Raw genomic sequence first — 20,643 nt, 5'->3', positions numbered from 1 at the left:
TCAAGTTTTGCCAAAAAAAAATGCTTGATTTTGCAGCAGCTTTTCTCAAAAATTGTGACATGATTTGCAATGTTGTGCATGATTAAAAAAAAAACTACCAATGAAGAGTCATATGTAACTGCCTTCAACAAAAAAGCGTGCTGCATATCACAGAAATAACTATATTTCAGTACTAATGTATTTTCTGAACATGAGACCCCTGGGCTCAAAGTTTTGTAAAAAATAAATAAATAAATAAAAAATACTGTACTTGAGTGCCACTTATAAGCCTTTATTAAATAAACTTTCACCTCTACATTAGCACCAAATAAAATCAGTCAATAATGCCATTAAAATAAACTCATTCACATAAAAATATAGTTTTATGTTATGTTATGTTATGTTATGTTATGTTATGTTATGTTATGTTATGTTATGTTATGTTATGTTATGTTATGCAGATATTGCGGAGATTTCTTGAATTTCCTGACTCCAGGGCGCTACAGAACTCCGTCTCCCATGTTTTACTGCGGTTTTCTCAACCAATCAGTTTGCACGTCAACGTGTCACGTGATAGTTTGCCTACTTTATGTGTGAGTGACTTCCACTTAGCAATTTGGACTGGTGTGGACTGGATAAGACATTTCCCTATTAAAGATTATCTCTGCAGTAGATATGCGGAAAGGTTTATTACTGTACTTCGCGCTTCATCTCTTCTTCACATCGCTTTAAATTTGCTCAACACAGGTAAGTGAAGCTCATGCTAAATTGTCAATTCAGGACGATTTACAACTGCACTTCACTTGGGCCGCACCATATGTCATTTTTATAACTAAATACATACTTCTTCGTTATTATAGGACCATAAATAACATCACCATTGCTACTTCATATGCCTAGATGTTCATTTTAATCCCGCAGGATTACTTTCAAACGGTTTTTGTTGCTGTTTCTTAACGGCTATGTGATTGTTGTCCTACACCCAGCTAGCTGGCTACGACTTTGAGTCCACATATAAGTTCTTTACAGCTCTAAATGTCATGACTTTGCTTCATATTTTACTGCAGACATCGTGTGGGAAGTCGTACTGTTGCCCTCTTGGTCAGCAGCTTGCTAGCAAGGAGTCACAGTGGCTAAACATTGAACAACTTTAAGCTCAAGACCCTCTTTATGTTGTATATTCATGCTCAAAAGCATCTGTTAATTGATTGGGCAATGGCTGAAAAAGCGACCTATGGTATGGTCAGGTTTAGAGTCTGTCCAGTCAGGTTGTTTGTGGGCGGGACGAGGAATAATATGACAGCCACAATCTAAAAACACTTGACTTCATCTTGTGACCTTACAGCTGAATTTCAGGACCTTTTTCTTTTACCCCTCCTCCTGAGGAGTTGCACTTTTTTGTGTCACATTGGATTCATGAGTGGCAGCATGTGCAATTGCAAAAGAATTGCTTCAATGTTAACAATGTTTGAATGTCACAGTGTTGCATTGTTACAATGTAATGAATGTGTTGCAACATCAGCAAGAAGTTAAGTTTTTAAATAAGAAACCCAGTGTCAAAGATTATTATAACACACCTGGTAGACTAAAGAAAAAGGGCTCTGATACATACTGCAAGAAGCTGATAATATTATCTCTACTGAAGATACTCTTTGAGTGTGCCCTAATTTAGACGGTGTCGCTTATAATTAACTACAGTAACAACATGTAGCATATTAACAGTCCTGCCAGTAAACTAAACCAGTGATGCAACATTGGTAAATGTGACTAAAGTGTGAATTTGCTTATGTAATATTCTTAGAAAATGTGTGGTGATGATAGAAGATGATTTATGATTAAATACAAGCAAAATAAAATATTTCCAGTGTTATAATACATATTTAGCCAAACTCAGTACAGTGAAAATTGATGATTTAGTTGTAACAAAGGTTTCTATTCCTCTGTTCATGCGTAAATTTGAATTCTTTGGAGCGTGGTAGCTTTTAACATGAATCACTGGAAGCAATGGAGTTTTCTTTTCAGCTTTCTTTGGCAATCTTTTTTTCTCATCCTTTTTTAAATATAGTAGTTATCAAGCTAGTTGTAAAGGTAAAGTTTTTCAACAAGGAAATGACCACCACTGCTAGTACAAAATAGATAGTTGAAATTAGTATGACAGTTTAGTTTTAATATCATCTATAACTATACTTTATCTCTATAGTGTCAGCAGCCATTTTTATTCAGAAAGAAATTGTTTTCACTGAGCTTAGCTGATACTTTTTTGACTCTTTCCTTCTCTTTTGACCCCCTCTAGTGTTCACCCACCCCCTAACAGTGACTCCTCAGATACTGTGACGACTGCAACGCCTTCTGTTAAGCCAGGAACATGTCCATGTTCAGCACGGGCATCCTTGTGCTGACGTCTCCTCTCCACACACTCCCCCTGCGTATTGCCCCGGTCCTCAGTTCAGCTGCCCAGCTTGTAGAGCGCACACTTTACGTCCACCTCCACCCTGGGTTGAACCTGGGAGGTGGGAACCAGCCTCGTCCAGTTTTCATTCCACCAGTAGTGGACCTATCTACCCTCATTACCCGCCTTTACAGCAATGCAGCTGACGTATGCGGGCACCTGGATGTTCGCGTTTTGCTGACTAATGTTCGCGCTCATTCGGCGACATGCAGCGGGACCACGATTCCAAGCTGCCCCTTCCCCACACCGCAGTCTCTGTCTCACTCCCCGGAGGTGGTGCTAACAGACTTTCCTCTGCAGGACCCAGGTCAGTCCCATCAGGTTACACAGTGTCTGCAGAGCTACACCGGCCACTGCTACGTCTGCAGCCCCAGTCTGCCCTCAGTGCTGCTTCACCCGCAGCTAATGAAGCTGCAGGAGAAAGAGGAAGGGCTGAAGGAGCCTGAAGAAAAGTCAGAACCCTTGGAGACCTACAATGATGTGGTGGTAGGGGGGACATTTGACCGGCTCCACGGGGCCCATAAGACGTTGCTCAATATATCATGCCTGCTAGCCAATAGAAGGTTCCTTATCGGTGTGTGTGACCAAGCAATGCTGAAAAGTGAGTAGTTCTAAGTGAGTGGTCATTTTTCCTTTTCTTTTCCTGGATTTCTTTACTTCTTTTCTTTTTCTACTTGTTCCTCTTATTCTGTCCTTCCTGACTCAATTTTACTGTGATACACCTCCAATACACACATTGAATACGTATAGTGGTACATACAAGTTATGTGGCGGTTTTCATATTTAGGTGTGTGCATTCTCGTGCTGTTTCTGAGGTTTATGTCTCATATTTATGAAGATATGTGAAAACAACAAGTGGCAGCCAGTAGCCCTGACGTCCTCTTCTTTTCCACCGCAGAAAAGGTGCTTAAGGAGCTCATCGAGCCCTACTCTGTCCGGGTCCAGAGGCTGCAGGAGTTCCTGCAAGACGTCAAGCCCTCTCTGCAGGTGGAGATCGTGCCTCTTGATGACCCCTATGGAGTGTCTGTGGTTGACCCCCTGTTGCAGTGCATCGTGGTTAGCGAGGAGACCAGGAAGGGAGGCGAGGCTGTCAACAAGAAACGTGCTGAGAATGTAAGTTAGTAAGGAAGTAAGTTTGGAAATTCGCAATACATGTAACACAGGCTTTTGATTATTTTATTCTAGCTGACTGGCCGCAGCTGTGCTTCTATTAATCACAAATACAAGAGTTAGTATTTTTTATTATAAAAACATACAAAGTCCATATTCAAGGCTTTCTGGGGCAGAATTCTTGACCAACACATCAACTTAATATGTCCCAGATGGCCTTTTAACATATGCTTACACTGTATGTCAATATCATATAGCCCTCATGCAGTTTTTTCTCCATGTGGTAATTTTTTATGTAAATTTGTTTATCTTTTTGTATGTCAGGAGATGCAGTATCTACTGTTGATTTCTACACAGCAAATTTTATTGCTTAACCATTCTTAACACATTTCTCATGTTTGGTTCTATTCTGAGAGTCACTGAGCTTTACTTTTTTGGGATTGCAGGTAGTTCATTGCTCTCAAATGCAAATAGAACACAGTTCTAGTACACATTTGATCTTGGGTCAGCAGAGGTATATGTTCACCAGATGTAGATGACATCAGCCTGGGTGCTCATACTCAAATTGTATGTATTATTTTGTGTCCTTCTTCCTTAACCAGGGCCTTCCAGCTCTTGTTCTTCATGAAATCCAGTTGCTTAAGGATGCTCACCACACTGAGACAGAGGAGGAGAAGATCAGCTCCTCTAGTCTTCGCTCTCGTCTGCTGGGCACCCTCCTTACCCCGCCTAAAGTAGGTCCTGGAGCCACTTAATACAGTATAAAATGTTTGCTAATTTACATCAGTAGTTCCTAGGCAGGTAACAAAAATCGAAACAGTTTAAATAACAACATGCAAATACAAATATACAGATACACAGCATAAAAGGACGAAATACATTGTACACATATGCAAATGACCAGTCAGAAATATAGTCCGATACCTGTTGTAATACCTGGATGTAATCATGTTTATTATGGTGCACATCAGAATATCATTTTTATACGATTTTAGTGTATGCCTATAAGAAAACATCTAATACAAACTTATTTGATTTTATGATTAAAAAAAAGAAATTATGACTTAACAAAGATCAGCATCAGTCAAAGTCGAGGTCATTCCTGTTTAACGAAATTGGTTTTCAAGTGATAAAGAAGAAGCACTGCACAGCCTCCAGTCATATAAAATTAATTGTCACATATAGTAATGCTCTAAAGTACATTTTTAATCACTTTCTGGGGAAAAAACTTTTCACTCTTTCTGCTGTTTTCTCACACCTTTAGTTTTTTCATACAATTTGGAAACTTTGTTTAACTGTTCTAATAGGAGCATAATGTCACAGGTGCAAAATAGCAGCTTTTCTTTCCAGCATATGTCAAACTACTCTGCATTTTTTTAAGTGTTAAGCAACATAACACCTTCATGAAAAGAGTTCGAATTACAGAGTTTTGTTTCTTGGGAATGAACAGAGCAGTTCACTAAGCAGGCAGATTTTAGCAAGTGCAAATGAATTGTTTTGCCCTGTCATCACCTCAATGCATTGTTTCTTAAAGCTGTCTGGTTGAGTCTGGTGTTGTTAATTGCTAAGCTTCAATGTGACATTGCCAAAAGAATTTCATCTTTTTTTTTCTCTCCATATCCTGCACCTTCGTGTTTCCTGTTTCTCCCTCTAGGACACATCTCATCTCCCTCCACTTCCATATGTGATTGGTCTGACCGGAGGCAGCGGCAGTGGAAAAAGCTCCATTGCCAGGCAGCTGGAGGCCTTGGGTGCAGTTCGAATTGATTGTGACAAGCTGGGCCATGAGGTGTACCAGCCAGGCACAGCAGCCTATCACAGAGTGCTGGAAGCATTTGGGTCAGGTAAAGAAACACTTGTGGTTAGAGATGTGCCATCCATATCCTTGTGATATCTCACTCGTAATCTGTCTGCTTTTGATTGAATGTAGGATGATGATGCACCTTTGCACTTTTTTTCCAGCATTTAAACACTTCACTGATTGACATAATGAGGGCACTGTGGTGACTAATGGTCAGTCGTGATGTCTCAGACGTCACTGATTTGATTTTGATAAAAGTTGACGAGATGACTTTTTGACTTGCCAAATGACAGATTAATGGAGCACTAAAGTATAGAGGTCACAATTTAACATTTCCAAAAATGGCATCTGTCCTACATCACTCATAAAACTAATCCATTCTGTCACTGTTGTGGGAACTCAAAAGTCCCATAATTTATTTTCCTCTAAACATTGTTTTATTTACTGAAATCTATTTTACAGACAGTTTCAGACTCATGTTAGTGAATGCAACACAGCTAGACGTTTATATTATAAATAAGTTAAAGCTCAAACATGATTTCTGAGACAACACTAGTGTCTTTGAAAGGCCGACTTCCATCTGAAGTCTGACAGATCAGATTTTGATGAAATAGTGACAGTTGCAACAGGTACATTTTGACTTTATTCTGGAGTTGAAAAGATTACACACCCTAACCGGCACACAGATTAATCCATCATCACATGACGTACTCTACTGCGTACAAGTATCAGGTAGCATCATTTTCAGTGAAGTGTAAAAATAACTTGATTTTCATGTTTTCTTGTAAATGTCTGAAATCTTAAGCATCGCAGTGCAATGATGAGTTTGTTTTTGTCACTTTTAGATATTCTTAATGAGGATAAAACCATCAACAGACGTGCATTAGGAAGGAAAGTTTTTGGAAACCAGGTAATATGCCAAGTGGAAATAATGTTTCATTTTCATTGCAAATTATGTCAGACTACACCGCAGTGTATTGATAATTTACCAAAGATTATGTTTTTCATGCAGGAACGGTTAAAAACCCTTACAGACATTGTATGGCCGGAGATTGCACTTCTGGTGAAGAAGAGAATCAGCCAAGCCAGAGAGGAAGGTATTGTATGGACTTCGACTTATTAATCTCAGAATTGTAGGACTGTATATTGATAAACATGTCAATCTGATTTCCCTCCTGATTCTGTCTAGAAAGCACATTTCTCTCTTTTGGAGCATTAAACTTCCTCTTATGTTTATATAAAAGGAACTTTAATTTTGCTTGTCTGAGCATTTATTTCACTTTTCAGTAATTTGTTGAGAAGTGATACATAGTTTATTTGAATATTTATTTCTTTAAATAATGGATTTGGACCTTTTATATGATTGGGAAAACAGAATGAGAATTAATCTTTTAGATACATCTAAATAGTCTGCCCTTTTTCCATTTTCTAACCAATTTTCCTTTAGTCAGGCTTATAAATTAAACCTAATGACATATAACACAGAGCTCAGCCCTATCTCTGTTCTCCAGTGTTCATTTGATCCTTTGCTTTGTCTGCAGGTAAACAGGTTTGTGTGATGGATGCAGCAGTTCTTCTGGAGGCGGGATGGACAGACATGGTCCATGAAGTCTGGGTCACTGTCATCCCCGAGGAGGAGGTAATTTGTTTGTACCTGCAGTCCTTAATGGGACAAACATGAAGTCAAGTTAACTTGAGTGACTGTGAGAAGTGCTGTATGAAAACACTGAAAGCAACTGAAAACTACAGAGTGCAGAAAAATGTTCAGTTTCCATTAGGAAGAAGTGGTAAAACCAGTGGTGAGGCAGTTTCTCAGTGCATTTGTGTGTTATGGATGTGGTAAAAGTCTACAATCTTAGAGAAGTTTCTCTATTCCACTGCATTTTTTCTTAAACTGGTCTGCAAAAGTGAAAGCCATATATTTCCAAAATATTCTGATGACATAAGTTTTGTATTTATGAAAATTTAACAACATTTTTGGTGGTTTAGAAGTGTGTAGATATCACCATGCATTGCTTTCTGCCATTATTTGTTTTTGGATGGTACCACTGGGGGGCGCCAGAGTCAGAAATTTAGAAATTCTACACACAGTGGCTTTAAATAAATAAACACCAAAAGCACTGTTAACCCAACCCTCCTGCTTCCTCTTGTTTCTCCTCCCTTCTCAGGCGGTATTAAGGATAACAGAGCGAGATGGTGTGACCACAGAGGATGCCCTGAGGCGGCTGCAGAGCCAGTGGTCCAACGGCAAGCAGGTAGCGCTTGCCAACGTAGTGCTCAGCACGCTGTGGGAGCCAGAGGTCACTCGGAAACAGGTCAGACATACATCACCCTATCAGTATGGTGTCTACACATATGCCTAATGTCCTTTAGCTCTTTAGTGTAATGTTTTGTCTTTTCTATTAAAGGTACTAAGAGCTTGGAATCTTCTTCAGAAGAGAATCCAGCAGAGACGAGAGGGACAGTAGGAAGTTGATCACATCAGATCAGCTGTGACCACTACATACAGAACAAGCATGTGTCAGGCCCAGCCACATGTGTGCATAAATGACTGATCCACATAAAGAAAACTCTGCCTTAGAAAGAAGTGAGAATGGTCTCTGTGCCATTGCAGCAAAACACCCAACAAGCTCCCTCACCTCTTTGACCAAGACTCAGTGCCTGATTGAATTTCCATGGGTTTTTAAATTCTAGTTTTATTTTACAAAGCTTAGTTGAAAGATGGATTGGTGAGGAAAAAGAATTTCATAAATGATCCCTAACAACAATATCATTTTGCAGTTTGCAAGCTGGAAATCTTGTTGGGGATTAATAAAGTGCTATCCTAAGAATTGTAGATCTGTTTTTACCCAAAGATGTTTTCATGAATGGCATGCCTTTAAAGGAAATGCCCAATGTTCACCAATTGTAGATAATTCCAAAATACCAGCTAAGATCTGCTAATTCTAATCATTTAGGCACCTTGTCAACAGATGACACTTTACAAGTTCTGTCCTCTCTCCATGTCTCCTAAGTGTAATAATATGAATGTAGCTTAGACAAGCAATTAATAGTAAGGGAAAGGTGAGTTACCATATTGAAAGACTGTATGATTGCCATTGTTTAATCATAGAATTAAATTATGTGTTTATTTTTGTGGTTTCTGGGTTTGGAGAATATTTTTCACGAATTCACTGTCATTATCTAAAGGTTTTAAAACACAAGGAATTATAATTATAATATTATAATTAACCAGACAAAGTACACTAAATCGTAGAAATACGTGCAATAAATCAGTACACTGATTGAAAAAGGAAAATACTGGACAGACATATTGAATTAAAAACAGAGGGGTCATATGGATAGATTATGGAAAGTCTCATACTGTAGCAAGTCAGTGGCCAGTGGGCAAAGTAGATGGTTCTTTAAATAATATTTTTATATGTTAAATTTATGTATAAGTGAAAATAATTAAATTACAATCCAAGAAAATGCAATGGCCACCTTGTATTTTGCAAAAAACAGTTGTCAGATCAGCCCTCTCTTCAAATGTTCAGGTCTCTGAAAGTACCTGGAAAAACCAAGCGTGGAAGCTGAAGTCATTATGACGTGTTAAACTCATGGTCAATTGTAATTGATGTTTACATAACAAGAATGAAATATTTTGCTTCTTACTTTTAGCCATACCTTTAATACTGAAAGGCTTGTCCAATGAAGTGTCATTTGGTCGTACAGTTTGTGATAGATTTCAAGTGTCTTTACCTTCTCAGTGGAATGCTATAATAAACTTGCAAAATGTTAAAATGAAATGTTTTCAACCCTTTGCTTTTTTGCTCATTTATTTAAGGCTTTGAATTCAAGGAATGAATATGTTTTTATACAGATGTTATTAGATGTATTGTACGTTCTTTTGTAAATTATACATAACGGCCTAAAGACATGTATGCCAGTCTTTGTGCAAAATGTGTATGAACTTGGAAAGTTATGTTAAAATCTGAAACCAAGTCCTGTAAAATTCAGCCTTTAATTTTTATTTACATTGAACAATATTTAAATGTGCAAAAATGTACAAATTTTCACATGGTGTTCTTGTGAGCAATGCCGTGGTGCACCATGAGTAGCAATATACAACCTAACAAAACCTTGTGCATTAGTTGAATGTGTTAACCACACATTAAAGATAGTAAATGTACCAAATGGTGATTTGTAAAACTTCGTAGGGGTCTTTGCCCGTTAACATATGTAACACCACAACACACCATTTTTGCCTTGAAATTATGTGTAAGAAGCCTTTTGTGTGGCAGTGAATAACTGTCCATCATCCAGGTTTCAAACCATTTCAATCAGTCTACATCTGAAAAGTTCCTGTCCAAATGAAGGAAATCCCAAGTTGTTGAGGTGGTTTTATCCTTGGTCATATCTCCACTTTCAGTTTGGCAGAGCACATCGCTTCCCCCAGCTTGTTGCTGGCCTTGCACACATAAACCCCAGAATCACGAGGCTCTAAATCAACCAGAACCAGAGAGCAGAGTCCATCATCCTGGAACTTCGTGGTCACTCTGGATGACTCAGACACCAGCTTCTGATTCTGAAGCCACTTTACCTCTGGCTGTGGGAAGCCTAGAGAGTTGAGACAAGACATTGCTTCAGAATTTAAAGTCACATTATGAATATTAAACAATTAAATGTACCAATTTCTTTTGTCTGAATAGTTTGTAAGATCAATTTTCAACATTCACTAAGCCCATTATGTTCTTTTATTATAAAAGAAAGTTGGCTGGAAATGTTTCAGTTTTATTTGATACAGTTTTGTTTCTGTATCAATAAGTTAATAAAATGGTGTTGCTCTAAGATGTTTTAGATAAAACCAATCCGAATTACATTGGAGAAATTACACCTTTCTTGCCTCACTGACTCCAAGCCACAAAATGTACTCGGATAGACTTTTTAGATGCAAGTTGGAACTTTGTGAGGTCGAAAAGTTCCAACTTGGATCAAAACATTGTGTATTGAAATACATTTTGTGGCTTCAAGAGTTACTTTTTCCATTGATGCTGCTTTTTAAATAGCCTTCATCACAAGTTTCCTCTGAAGTTCAAAATTTTGATCTGACATTGAGAGTTGATCTCATTAAATGTACACTAAATTAATACATAAAAGTCAGTCATTTAGGAGTCGCTCTACTACAATAATCTATTTAATGAAGTGCATCACACAGCTCTGTCACTCTACCATTGACAAGGCATGTTAGATGAGCTGTTGCTCCTTTGGGAAGGGTGGTGTCCTTCAGGGGCTTCTGGAAGCGAGGTTCACTCTGAAGCTGCTTATCCAGTGACTGGATGGCCTTCTCTGCCTCTTGGCTCCAGCCTGGCTCTGGATGAGAGGGAGGATGATGATGGTGAATAAAAGGAAAACAAGGCTTTACTGATCACAAAAGGGTAAACTTGAAGTGACAATCTGAAACTGTGAGTCATCTGCCATATGCATGTAGCTCTAGGACATAGGAAGGCATTGCATATATGTGTGTGTGTGTGTCTTTATCTGTCTTACCCTCTGAGGAGCTGCCAGGAGAGTCTGGCCTGTTGGAGAGGTTAGCCATCCGCTGTAGGGCCAAGACAGCCTTGCCAGTTTTCTGCAAGTTTAAAAGGACAAATAGCACTGGATGACAAATTACACACATAACCAAGCTTCAGGTCTACAAAGGACAATGGATTTAAAAGGTCATCATAAGGAAGCACTGGTTATAAATTATACATGCATTAAATGCTTGGCTGACAGCATTGTAGTCATTTTTCTGTGCAGTTACCTTCCACTTCCGCTTGGCCAGAAAACGTCTCATCTTCTCCTTATTGAGGGACTTGGTGGGCCTGCGGTTCAGAGGGGTAAAAGAGACCATCCAGGGGTGGGCGAGGGCCCCGTCACATGACAGTCTGCATCTAGAGCGCAAGCAACAAAGGCTATCATACGCTGCCAGCAGTCTCTTGAGATATTCAAAGATTGCTAAATGATTTGATATCACGCTAATTTTCTGAAAATTGTAGGAAATGCCGCAAGTAATGTGTTGCTCAGAATGTGACATTATCAACTTTTATCATCCATTGCCAAAAAAAAAAAAAAAAAAAAAAAACCCAACCTCCGGTCTTTCTTCAATAGAGAGCTGATAAAGTCCTTTGCTTGATCAGAGATGTCCTCAAAACTCTCTGGGTCAAACTCAAAACGGGCGGCAGTCACAAGAGACAAAGTCTCAGCATCACTATTTCCCTGGAAGGGGGATTCTCCACTGAGCCTGGGACACAAAACAATCATAAACATGGGCAAAGTTTCTGGACAGACTGCATATATTTTGTGTCTGTACCTACTAACAAGAGAAACACTGTTCTTTTTAACATTGATTTGGTGTTAAATAAATTATTCTAAAAAGGTAATTATTTCCATGACTTTTGGTTCAGACTATTCACAATATAAGAATTTCCATACTTAAGTTATTAGGGACGGGACTATAGTAATACCATAACAGCACCAGCAGATGGTGCCAAATCTGCATTTGTAGAATCATTTGGGTAGAATTAGATAGATATATTTTTTAAATTTACTTATTTAAACATGTATCATTCACATAATCCAAATCTGTAGTGTATTCTTGTTACTTCCTGCTATTTTCAAATGACTTTTGCCATGTCTGACATATAAAAGATAAATTAAGAACAAATTGAGGACATTTATGTCAGGTTTGCATGCAAGTTTTTTCCTTGTCCCATATTTTATTAAGAAACTGAAATGCTCTCTAGGATGAGGCTATTGTATTCACTTTCACAAGCTATTCCCAGATGCATTTGTTTCTATTACAGTATGTCACTATGGCTGTTTTTTAAACCACTACAGCTCCTGTTTGACTTACAAGATGAAACAGATGACTCCAATGCTCCACATGTCCGTCTCTAGGCCCACAGGCTCATAGCTGATCACCTCGGGAGCCACAAACTCCGGTGTACCGTGCATCACCATCAGAGGTTTACCCTCCTCTGAAGAACGAGACAACACACCCAGATATTCAACATGTCACTGTAAATGTTTGTATTAGCCTACTCACGGAGGGCTCTAGTCATCTCTAAATAGACCACCCAGTCTGGAGCTGCAGCATCTGGTGTCTCACCAAATTTTCTGCATGAATTGACTTCACATGCTTTGCTGCATTTATTGAGTCGAGGTAGTAGTGAGGCAGTTGTTTAAGGAGTTGTGATTATGTAAAGGACATTGTTGACATCTAGTAATCTAGAGTGGACACTCCTTGATGTTATCTTTGGTTATTTTTGGCATGTTTTAAAATAGTAATTCTCTGAAGACCTTCCATGTCCTGCTAATGTGCTTACAATGTACTGTAAGTGATGGGGGACAGAATCCACAGTCCTTGTTTTGGTCAGTGTTTCCTGTTCAGCTGCAGTGTAAAAAAAAAGGGAATTTGGCACTAAAAGAAGTAACTTTAAAATATACTTGAGGGTTGATTTCACTAATTTGGGTAGCTGAATCGTCATTTAAGCTTCAAATAAACTTTTAAAAATATTTTTGTTCAGAAGGAGGGCTTTGACTTTTGTCCCCCATCACTTACATTGAAATTGCATTATGAAGGGATCTGCTAGTGGCCAGTATGAACAGCGGGGATGATTACAGCCAAAAAAACATGTGTCAATGTTTATTTGGACACCTGACAATTGTTTTAGACAGACAGACTTGAAAAATTGTGAACCTATGCTTTAATTTTTATTCTTTTTGTTACTTTTACTGTAGTACAGACATTAGAAAAAGCTGGATATTTTAGTCGTTTTCTTTAGTGAGCAACTGCAAAAGTTGTAGGCTACAACTAGGGTAAACAGGAAGTTATTATATTCAAGAGAATTGTCCTTTTTAGGAATTTTGCTTAATATTCCTCCTTATAGGGACATTAAATTACAGCTTCAGTCAGTCAAACACAATCCCGCAAACTCACCTAGTTTATTGGCCAAGCCAAAGTCAATGATCTTGATCCGCGTACCGGTAGTGTCCACACAGACGATGTTCTCTGGCTTGAGGTCCAGGTGGACGATGTTCAGCTTGTGAACGAACTGCATGCCCTCCAGGATCTGCTGCATGTATCGGGCACTGGTCGGCTCTGTGTGCTCAAAGTTGTCATCCAAGATGCGTTCAAAGAGCTCCCCACCGGCAATACTGGACAGACAGATACACCATTCATTCATCCATGCTTTAAAAAAAATAATCCTACTGTAGCTCTGGTACTTCCTTTGTTGAGCAGTATTTATCCCAATTTTAGCCATGGAGTTGAAATGTTTGACAATACAAATGTAGTCATGTACTCTTATTGCTATGTTTTTGACTAACCGACATCTAAAATCTGTTTTTGACAATTCTTCCTATATGAGTTGCTGGGATTTTATAGTTTGAATGGTTTCAAAGGACATAATTTGTTTTCTTTGTGAAATAATAACAATGCATCTCCCACAAAAAGCTTCACTGTAAAAAAGAAAAAAAAAAAAAGCATGTAATCACCACAGCAACCACTGGTGTTTCCTGGCAACATCGGTAATAATGGGACTGATGTGAAATCAGGGCTTTCCTACACTACCTGCTTCGCAATTAGTGGAAGATATTTTGATTTAGAGCTGAAACAATCAATCAGTTAATCGATTAGTTGATTGTCAGAAAATTAATCAAATAATAATTTCAGTCATTTTTCCAGCACAAATGCCAAACTTTCACTATCAAATGTGACTATTGGATGTTTTTGTTTGTCATATATGAAAAACTGATTGTTTGGGGGTTTTGGACTGTCGTCAAATAAAATGACACTTTTGAATATGTTGTGATCACATTTTTCACTTTTGACAGTTGATAGACTAAAAGATTAATCAACAAAATAATCTGCAGATTATTTTTTGTTTGGATTACTATTTTGGTTGTTTATGTGTGTCCTGATGGGCTGCAGAAACTCTCTGTCACCCATTAATCCTCAGATCAAAGTCACTTTTCCACTTCACAATTACTTACTACTCCATGACCAAGACCATCTCTGAGCGTGTGTCATAGGCGGCCAGACACTGGACCACTTTTGGGTGGTGGAGACAGTTCATCAGTTCCATCTCCCTGCGGGCCTCCGACTTCTCCTTGGAGGTCCGGGCTCGGTAGAACTTCCCTGCGCACTCCTTGCCCGTCTCTTTGTGGGACAGCCGGAACACCTGGCCAAACTTCCCCCTGGAAATTTAAAACACAAACCAGTGAGAGGCGTAATGTTTGTGTCCCATCCCTTTAAAAATATGATTTGGCCTCTTCTGTGATCCATGTAGGAAGGAAAATAATATTTTTAGATTTGAAATATGGTTTTAAATATGCAGAATCCATGCTTACACTCCCAGCTTCTCATGTACATTGTAGTGGTCCTTGATCTTATGTTTGGTGTCAATGGTCACTGTGACGTATGACTCGGGCTTTTCCTTTTTTTCTTCTTCTTCTAATCCAAAAAAAAAAACACAGATGTGACAAATAAGCACATCCCTCCTTACAGGTAACAGAAAGGTAAAATCTAAAAAATGAATTCCTGTTTTCAAACATTCTATAAATCCAACATTTCACTAACTTTTAGTCTCCATCTTGACACAGTCGGACTCCTGGCTTGGTTCACTAACTCCTGCAGTGTTGTAGGCTCGGACACGGAAGCGGTACTGCCCCTGAGGCTTCAGGCCTGAGCAGACCTGGTAAGATGTGTTCTTACAGCGGCGTACTACTTCAGTCCAGCTCCTGGACTTTTCAGGGCCTTCTTGCCTGACCTCCACGATGTAACCCAACACAGCTGTGCCTCCGTCGTAGCTGGGACCTGTCCAGGACAGGACCAGGGACTGAGTGGACAGCTGGGACACAACAGGGCTGGATGCTGGTGGGTCAGGCCGGTCTGAGGAGAAATTCAAGAATCAGAACTTTTATTCATATATACCAAGACCCAAGACAGCAGGTATCATCATTTGAAGTTATTTTGGGTTGTTTTTCTGGGGTAGCCAATATCCAAACATATAGGCATAAGCTTTAATCTATTTAAATCATGATCCTAGCCTGCCACATTTCTCTTCTCGGCTTTTCTGTCTGGTTCTTGTTTGTCAAATCAACATTGATAGGCTATTAGCTTGTCCAGTATCTGACAACAAATACTAGTGTTGTATCATCTCATTAGAAAACACTAAATATCTGGACACAGAATAGTAGACAAAAGTCGAATCTCACCTATGACACTGAGGGAGACTGTATGTTGGGCAGAGCCTTCTCGGTTTTTCACTATGACAGTGTAGGAGCCTTTATCATCTGGACAGGCCTGAGAGATCTCCACACTGCTCTTTGTGTCACTGCTCCTGACAGATATCCTCGGCCCTCCTACTACCACCTGGGTTTGGAAGAAATGTGGAAATATGCACAAAGACATAAGCCTTCACTGGAAAACAATTTCAAAGAAATGGATCAAATAATATTAACAATAGCTGGGACTCGACTACCTTGTCTCTGTTGTAAATCCAGCAGCAAGCCACAGGCACAGAGCTGCACCTGAACTCACAGTGTAGCCGGGCCTGCTTTCCCACTCGAACCTCCACCTGGTCTGGTGGGTGTAGAAACTCCACAGGAGGTCCTGGGAAAAATGTGCTTGAATTTTAAAATCAATAAAACATGATGAAAACATACAAACTTTTACTTCATTAAGTAAGTGTCCTCTACTCACCTTTTCTACTGGAGACTTTTGTTTGGAGGTCAAGATCTCTGATACCTGTGGAGACTGCAAAGAAGTGGGTGGATTTACAGGCATGCTCTACAATAGGCAGATAAATAGGTATCCAACCAATCACATGTGAGCAGTCATGTTTGGTTGTAGTGGCAAACAATGCACCCAAAAGACAGCCAATGAATTGCACTTCAGAATGGAGCAAGGTAGTTAATAGATACCATTTTTAGATAAAGTTTTGTGAGTAGACTGCAACAGATCAAACTAAAAAATGATCACTATCCATGTTTGTTTTCTGCCTATTATGAGTGTATTTACTAATGATTTATACAATTTCCATACAAGTTTTTTGAAGCATTAATTGTTAGAAGAAAAGAAGAAAGAAGGGAGAGTTTATGGGTATGTAACAATACAAATATTTTTATAGGAAGCTCAACAAAAGTTGGGTTAATCTACCTTTATCTTTTCCTGTTTTGTGTTGACTTTCCTCTTTAGAAGCTGAGGACAATTCAGTGTTCTTTTTGGGTGACGCCGCCTTCAGTGTGACCTCACCGAGCACCTCATGGTTAGTTATTCTTGGGATTTCCTTTGTAGCTGTTTCAATGCAAACAACAGAGTGAAACAGGCTTACCGTACACAGATCAGTTCAATACAGTTCATTAAAGGGCAAGTTATACTGTACTTGATCTTTCTTTCTTGAAGTTTCTAACGTGACACATGACTCCTGCTTTACCTATGATGTGTAACTCAGCACTGCTTGACTGTTTGCCAGCAGTATTCTCAGCTGTGCAGGTATACGTCCCAGCATCTCCAGGTGAACACTGAGTCAGAGATAGACTGGCAACACCATTTTTGAAGGAAGTCTTACTTGAATGCACCCTCTCACCTAAAGATAAGAATAGACAAACACAAAATTCTGATTCAAATCCTGTTAATGTAGTATCTTTGTGGCTTGAACCCTCACGTAAGATCTTTGCAACATATTCTAGCATAATTTCCTCTCTCATAATAATGAGTGTATTGTAATTGATCACTTACCATTGTGTAGCCAGGAAGCCCTCAGAGGCCGACATCCTGTGATAACACCTTGAAGAGTAGCATCATTTCCTTCGCGGACTGTACAGTCCCTGAGTGTTTCTTTGAAACGAGGTGCTTCCAGGACCTGCATAGGTGTCTGCCTGGCATCTTAACAGAGAAGAGAGGTTAAGAACAATGAGTTTTCTCAGAAATGATCAAACACCATTGTTTCCTCCATTGCTGACCAATCAGGATGTGCCACTTTATCCACAGCAAGCATTTTTTAGTTAATACTCAAGGGCCTTTCACTACAAACATGATAGTATATAGTACAGACATGTATGTATGAATTTTACATATACCGTGTGATAGTTGAAAATAATCAAATAACGTATGTAAGTCATTTGTTTCGGCTCCAGGCAGAGCAACATTAAGTTTCAAGTTTGTTATCTGTATTTTAACACAGGTGTAAGTGCAAGTATGAGGAATTTGATGTCATGTTTACATGCATTTACCCACCATGTGTGTTGCATATGTGTATTTTGGTGTAGGAATGTCCGGCAGGGTGGGCAATGGGTGGTCACCAGTGGATGGTGGAATGCCATCAGTGTGTGTGTGTGTGTGTGTCAAGTATGTTGTGGAGACATATATCTGTTTACACAGTCACACTGTGGGGGCTTGCCTCCCTGAGCCGGTGATGAAGGCGTTTGAGCACATCATCCTCTCTTGTTTAAAATCCTACACTACTCCTCTGATGGATACTTACCAGTTTGCTTGCTGAGCCAACAGGTCTGTTGAGGATGCTGTTAACCTAGCCCTACACAATTCACCCAACACCTATGCCTGCATCCTATTTAGCGACTTCAGCTCGGCCTCCAATACAATAAACCCGGACAATGTCTTTAATAAGCTACTGGACATTAATGTTGATCCCTGCATGTGCCACTGATTCTGGAGCTTCCTGTGGAGAAGGAAACAGAGGGATAAGATGAATAACCTTTCATCTTGACCTCTGACCCTCAGCATAGGCGCCCCCCAGGGTTGTGTCCTTTCACCCTCGCTCTTCTCCCTCTACACAAACTACTTCACATCCCACCACAGCTCAGTCTCCATTCTTAAATATGCAGACAACAAAACCATAATTGGACTCATGACCGACATGATGGATAACCGACCCATTTGTATCACTCTGGGGAATCCATAACCATCACTGACTCGGTCAAATTTCTGGGCACGCACATCAGCAACATACTCAAATGAAACATCAATACTGACTACATTACCAAAAAAGTCCAGCAAAGTCTGTTTTTCCTAAAACAGCTCAAAAATTTCAAAGTAAAACAAACCTCCTCCTTCAGTTTTACACAGCCATCACAGATAGCATACTCGCCTCATCCAACACAGTCTGGTACACCAGCACTGACAGTCATACACGCAAAAAAACTGCAGCGCATAGTCAATTAATCATCCAAGATTACTGGCATCTCCCTCCCATCAGTTGAATCACAAACACACAATCAAAAGAGCAAAAAAAATCATCTCTAACCCCTTTCTCACCACCTCTTTTAACTGATGCCCTGTAGGAAGCTACAGGTCCTACCCACCAGATCATCCTTTTTTAAAAACAGTTTTTCCCCACTGCTGTGAGGGCTCTGAACTCTTCTCACGAAACCTGACAGATGTACCTGCACTTAAAACCTCTGTGTCAATCTTGTAAATATTGTCTGTGACTTCTATCTTGTGGTAATCTGTGAATATGGTCAGTTGTGCTAGTCATGTGTCTAATATGATGCTGATATCTGTCTATGTTTGATGTCATTGACACTGCTGAATTGAGCTTACCCGCCATGTTGTACTGAAAGCAAATTCCACCGACCTCGGTCATGTGGTCATTAATAAATTATTGATTGATTGATTGATTCTGAGGACAAAAAGCAAATCCTCATAATGAAAACACTAAATTTTCAGGTGACAGTTAAGGTTAGGTGTGTGTGTGTGTGTGTGTGTAAAACCATCAGAATGCTCGCAGACAACTCTGACCACTACACTATCACAGTTACCAGAAAAACAGCACATTTCATAATAACCTTGTCCATAAATAAGGCTGCACCCTTAGTAACATTTTGACAAGTAAACAAGCCCCAGGGGACCTAACCTCTTCAAACATGTAAACTAACAGATACTGATATTCCTGGTTTCCCTGATACGCAGTTGCAATGCCCTTGTGCAAGTTAAAAACGCTCAAATTAAGGCTGCAGTTTGCTGAGGCTTGGGATGGGGTGTAACTGTGGTAAATGTTGTGAATATATTCCAGTTATATTGCAATACAAAACAGTCCATTTAATTAACAAAAAAAATACTCTCACATTAAAAACTTTAAGTGAACTTTTCATATGTTCTTCCAACCTTTACCTTTTGCAGATGAGTCTCCTAGTTTGCTGTTTCTCATCACTGTCCTGTCAGTGGTATCCAGTCCGTTCCCCACACAGAAAGGTCTGGCTTGAGGCTTGAGGGCCAGCTGGAAAGTGGACACATAGGTCTTTGGCTTCCTACCATCCTTGTCCATCCTTGTGTTGAAATGATAGTCAGACAACAACAGCTGAGTTTGAAAGAGTCACTCACCAGTCAGGCCTTCTCTTCGTCTTTTGGTTATGGTCTGTTTTAGTCAGTGTTTCAAAATAGTGTGAAGCTCCTGTGTTGCATACTTGCCCTATCTCTATTCACACATCCTCTGAGATGCTAACAGGAGGAGCTTCTGAAATCACTACCCACTCTCAGCCCCACAGTACACAGGAAACAGCAGGTTTTATCGTAAGGCCAATTAAGAACACACATGTCCAGCCCCCACTGTCCCTCTGCACTGTGATCAGAGGGACATACGCAGAAACACATGTGATAGAAAACAAAGGAGATAGCAAAAGAGAGTAGGAAATGTGAGGGAGAGACAAAAGATTCAAGCTGATGAGAAACAGAGCGCAACAAGGTGGGCAGTGAAAAGAGAAACAGAAATAAAAGAAGTATAAAAAGTGTTATTTTTTTACCTGGTGGCACCCTTCATAAAGACTGCTTCTCTTCTCAGAGCATAATTAAAGATTCCCACCGTCAGCTTCCTCTTGGCATGTTATTCCCTATTAACATCTACCCCACTGTAAACACTCAGCAGACTGTAGGTTGAGACATATTACCAGAGTCGCCGCAGGAATCAAGAAGAGCCAGTAGGACAGCTTTCTGTGCTTATTTACTCTGGCAGTGTGCGACACACAACAAGGAGAAAAGTAATCTAAGTGACTCTTTAAAACTGTGAATTTCCAGGGGTTGAGTTTCTTTGAATGAAAGCAGAGAGGTGGGATCATGTGACCAGAAACAATAAGCTGCGCATATAAATGAGACGCCTTCAATTCTATTGATATGGGAATGCTATTGCTGCTGGCTGGGTGTGTCTCCAAGGTGTGCTCCCCCTTAACTTTTGTTGAATGACTGTTACAGCTACATGCAGACCTGCTTTCTCTAGTTCATATTCAAAGCCCATGAAGCTAGTTGATAGGGCCTTCAGAGTCA

At 39.6% G+C, this 20,643-nt stretch overlaps 2 protein-coding genes across 2 annotated transcripts; one reads left to right on the top strand and one right to left on the bottom strand.

Annotated features, from left to right (window-relative positions):
- The first annotated feature begins 566 nt into the window (after positions 1 to 566).
- Positions 567 to 9,122, top strand: coasy (CoA synthase). Its single transcript, XM_042397742.1, has 10 exons — positions 567 to 726; positions 2,273 to 3,029; positions 3,327 to 3,541; positions 4,141 to 4,272; positions 5,193 to 5,382; positions 6,185 to 6,249; positions 6,352 to 6,436; positions 6,881 to 6,978; positions 7,508 to 7,654; positions 7,748 to 9,122. Exons 2-10 carry the CDS (start codon positions 2,345 to 2,347, stop codon positions 7,805 to 7,807), a joined length of 1,677 nt encoding a protein of 558 aa, XP_042253676.1. The 5' UTR covers positions 567 to 726; positions 2,273 to 2,344; the 3' UTR covers positions 7,808 to 9,122.
- A 201-nt stretch (positions 9,123 to 9,323) lies between these two features.
- On the bottom strand, positions 9,324 to 20,176 carry LOC121887357 (myosin light chain kinase, smooth muscle-like). Its single transcript, XM_042398094.1, has 18 exons — positions 20,127 to 20,176; positions 19,498 to 19,652; positions 17,107 to 17,253; positions 16,802 to 16,954; positions 16,525 to 16,662; positions 16,069 to 16,257; positions 15,848 to 15,978; positions 15,582 to 15,738; positions 14,944 to 15,255; positions 14,715 to 14,817; positions 14,358 to 14,561; positions 13,303 to 13,520; positions 12,217 to 12,340; positions 11,452 to 11,604; positions 11,125 to 11,254; positions 10,869 to 10,950; positions 10,551 to 10,691; positions 9,324 to 9,938 (listed from the first exon to the last, which is right to left on the bottom strand). The coding sequence occupies exons 1-18, from the start codon at positions 20,141 to 20,143 to the stop codon at positions 9,733 to 9,735; spliced, it is 2,760 nt and encodes a 919-aa protein (XP_042254028.1). The 5' UTR covers positions 20,144 to 20,176; the 3' UTR covers positions 9,324 to 9,732.
- Between the last annotated feature and the right edge of the window lie 467 nt (positions 20,177 to 20,643).

This window comes from Thunnus maccoyii, chromosome 20 (assembly GCF_910596095.1).
Source record: "Thunnus maccoyii chromosome 20, fThuMac1.1, whole genome shotgun sequence".
NCBI lineage: Eukaryota > Metazoa > Chordata > Actinopteri > Scombriformes > Scombridae > Thunnus > Thunnus maccoyii.
This window is presented reverse-complemented; position numbering and strand designations above follow the sequence as displayed.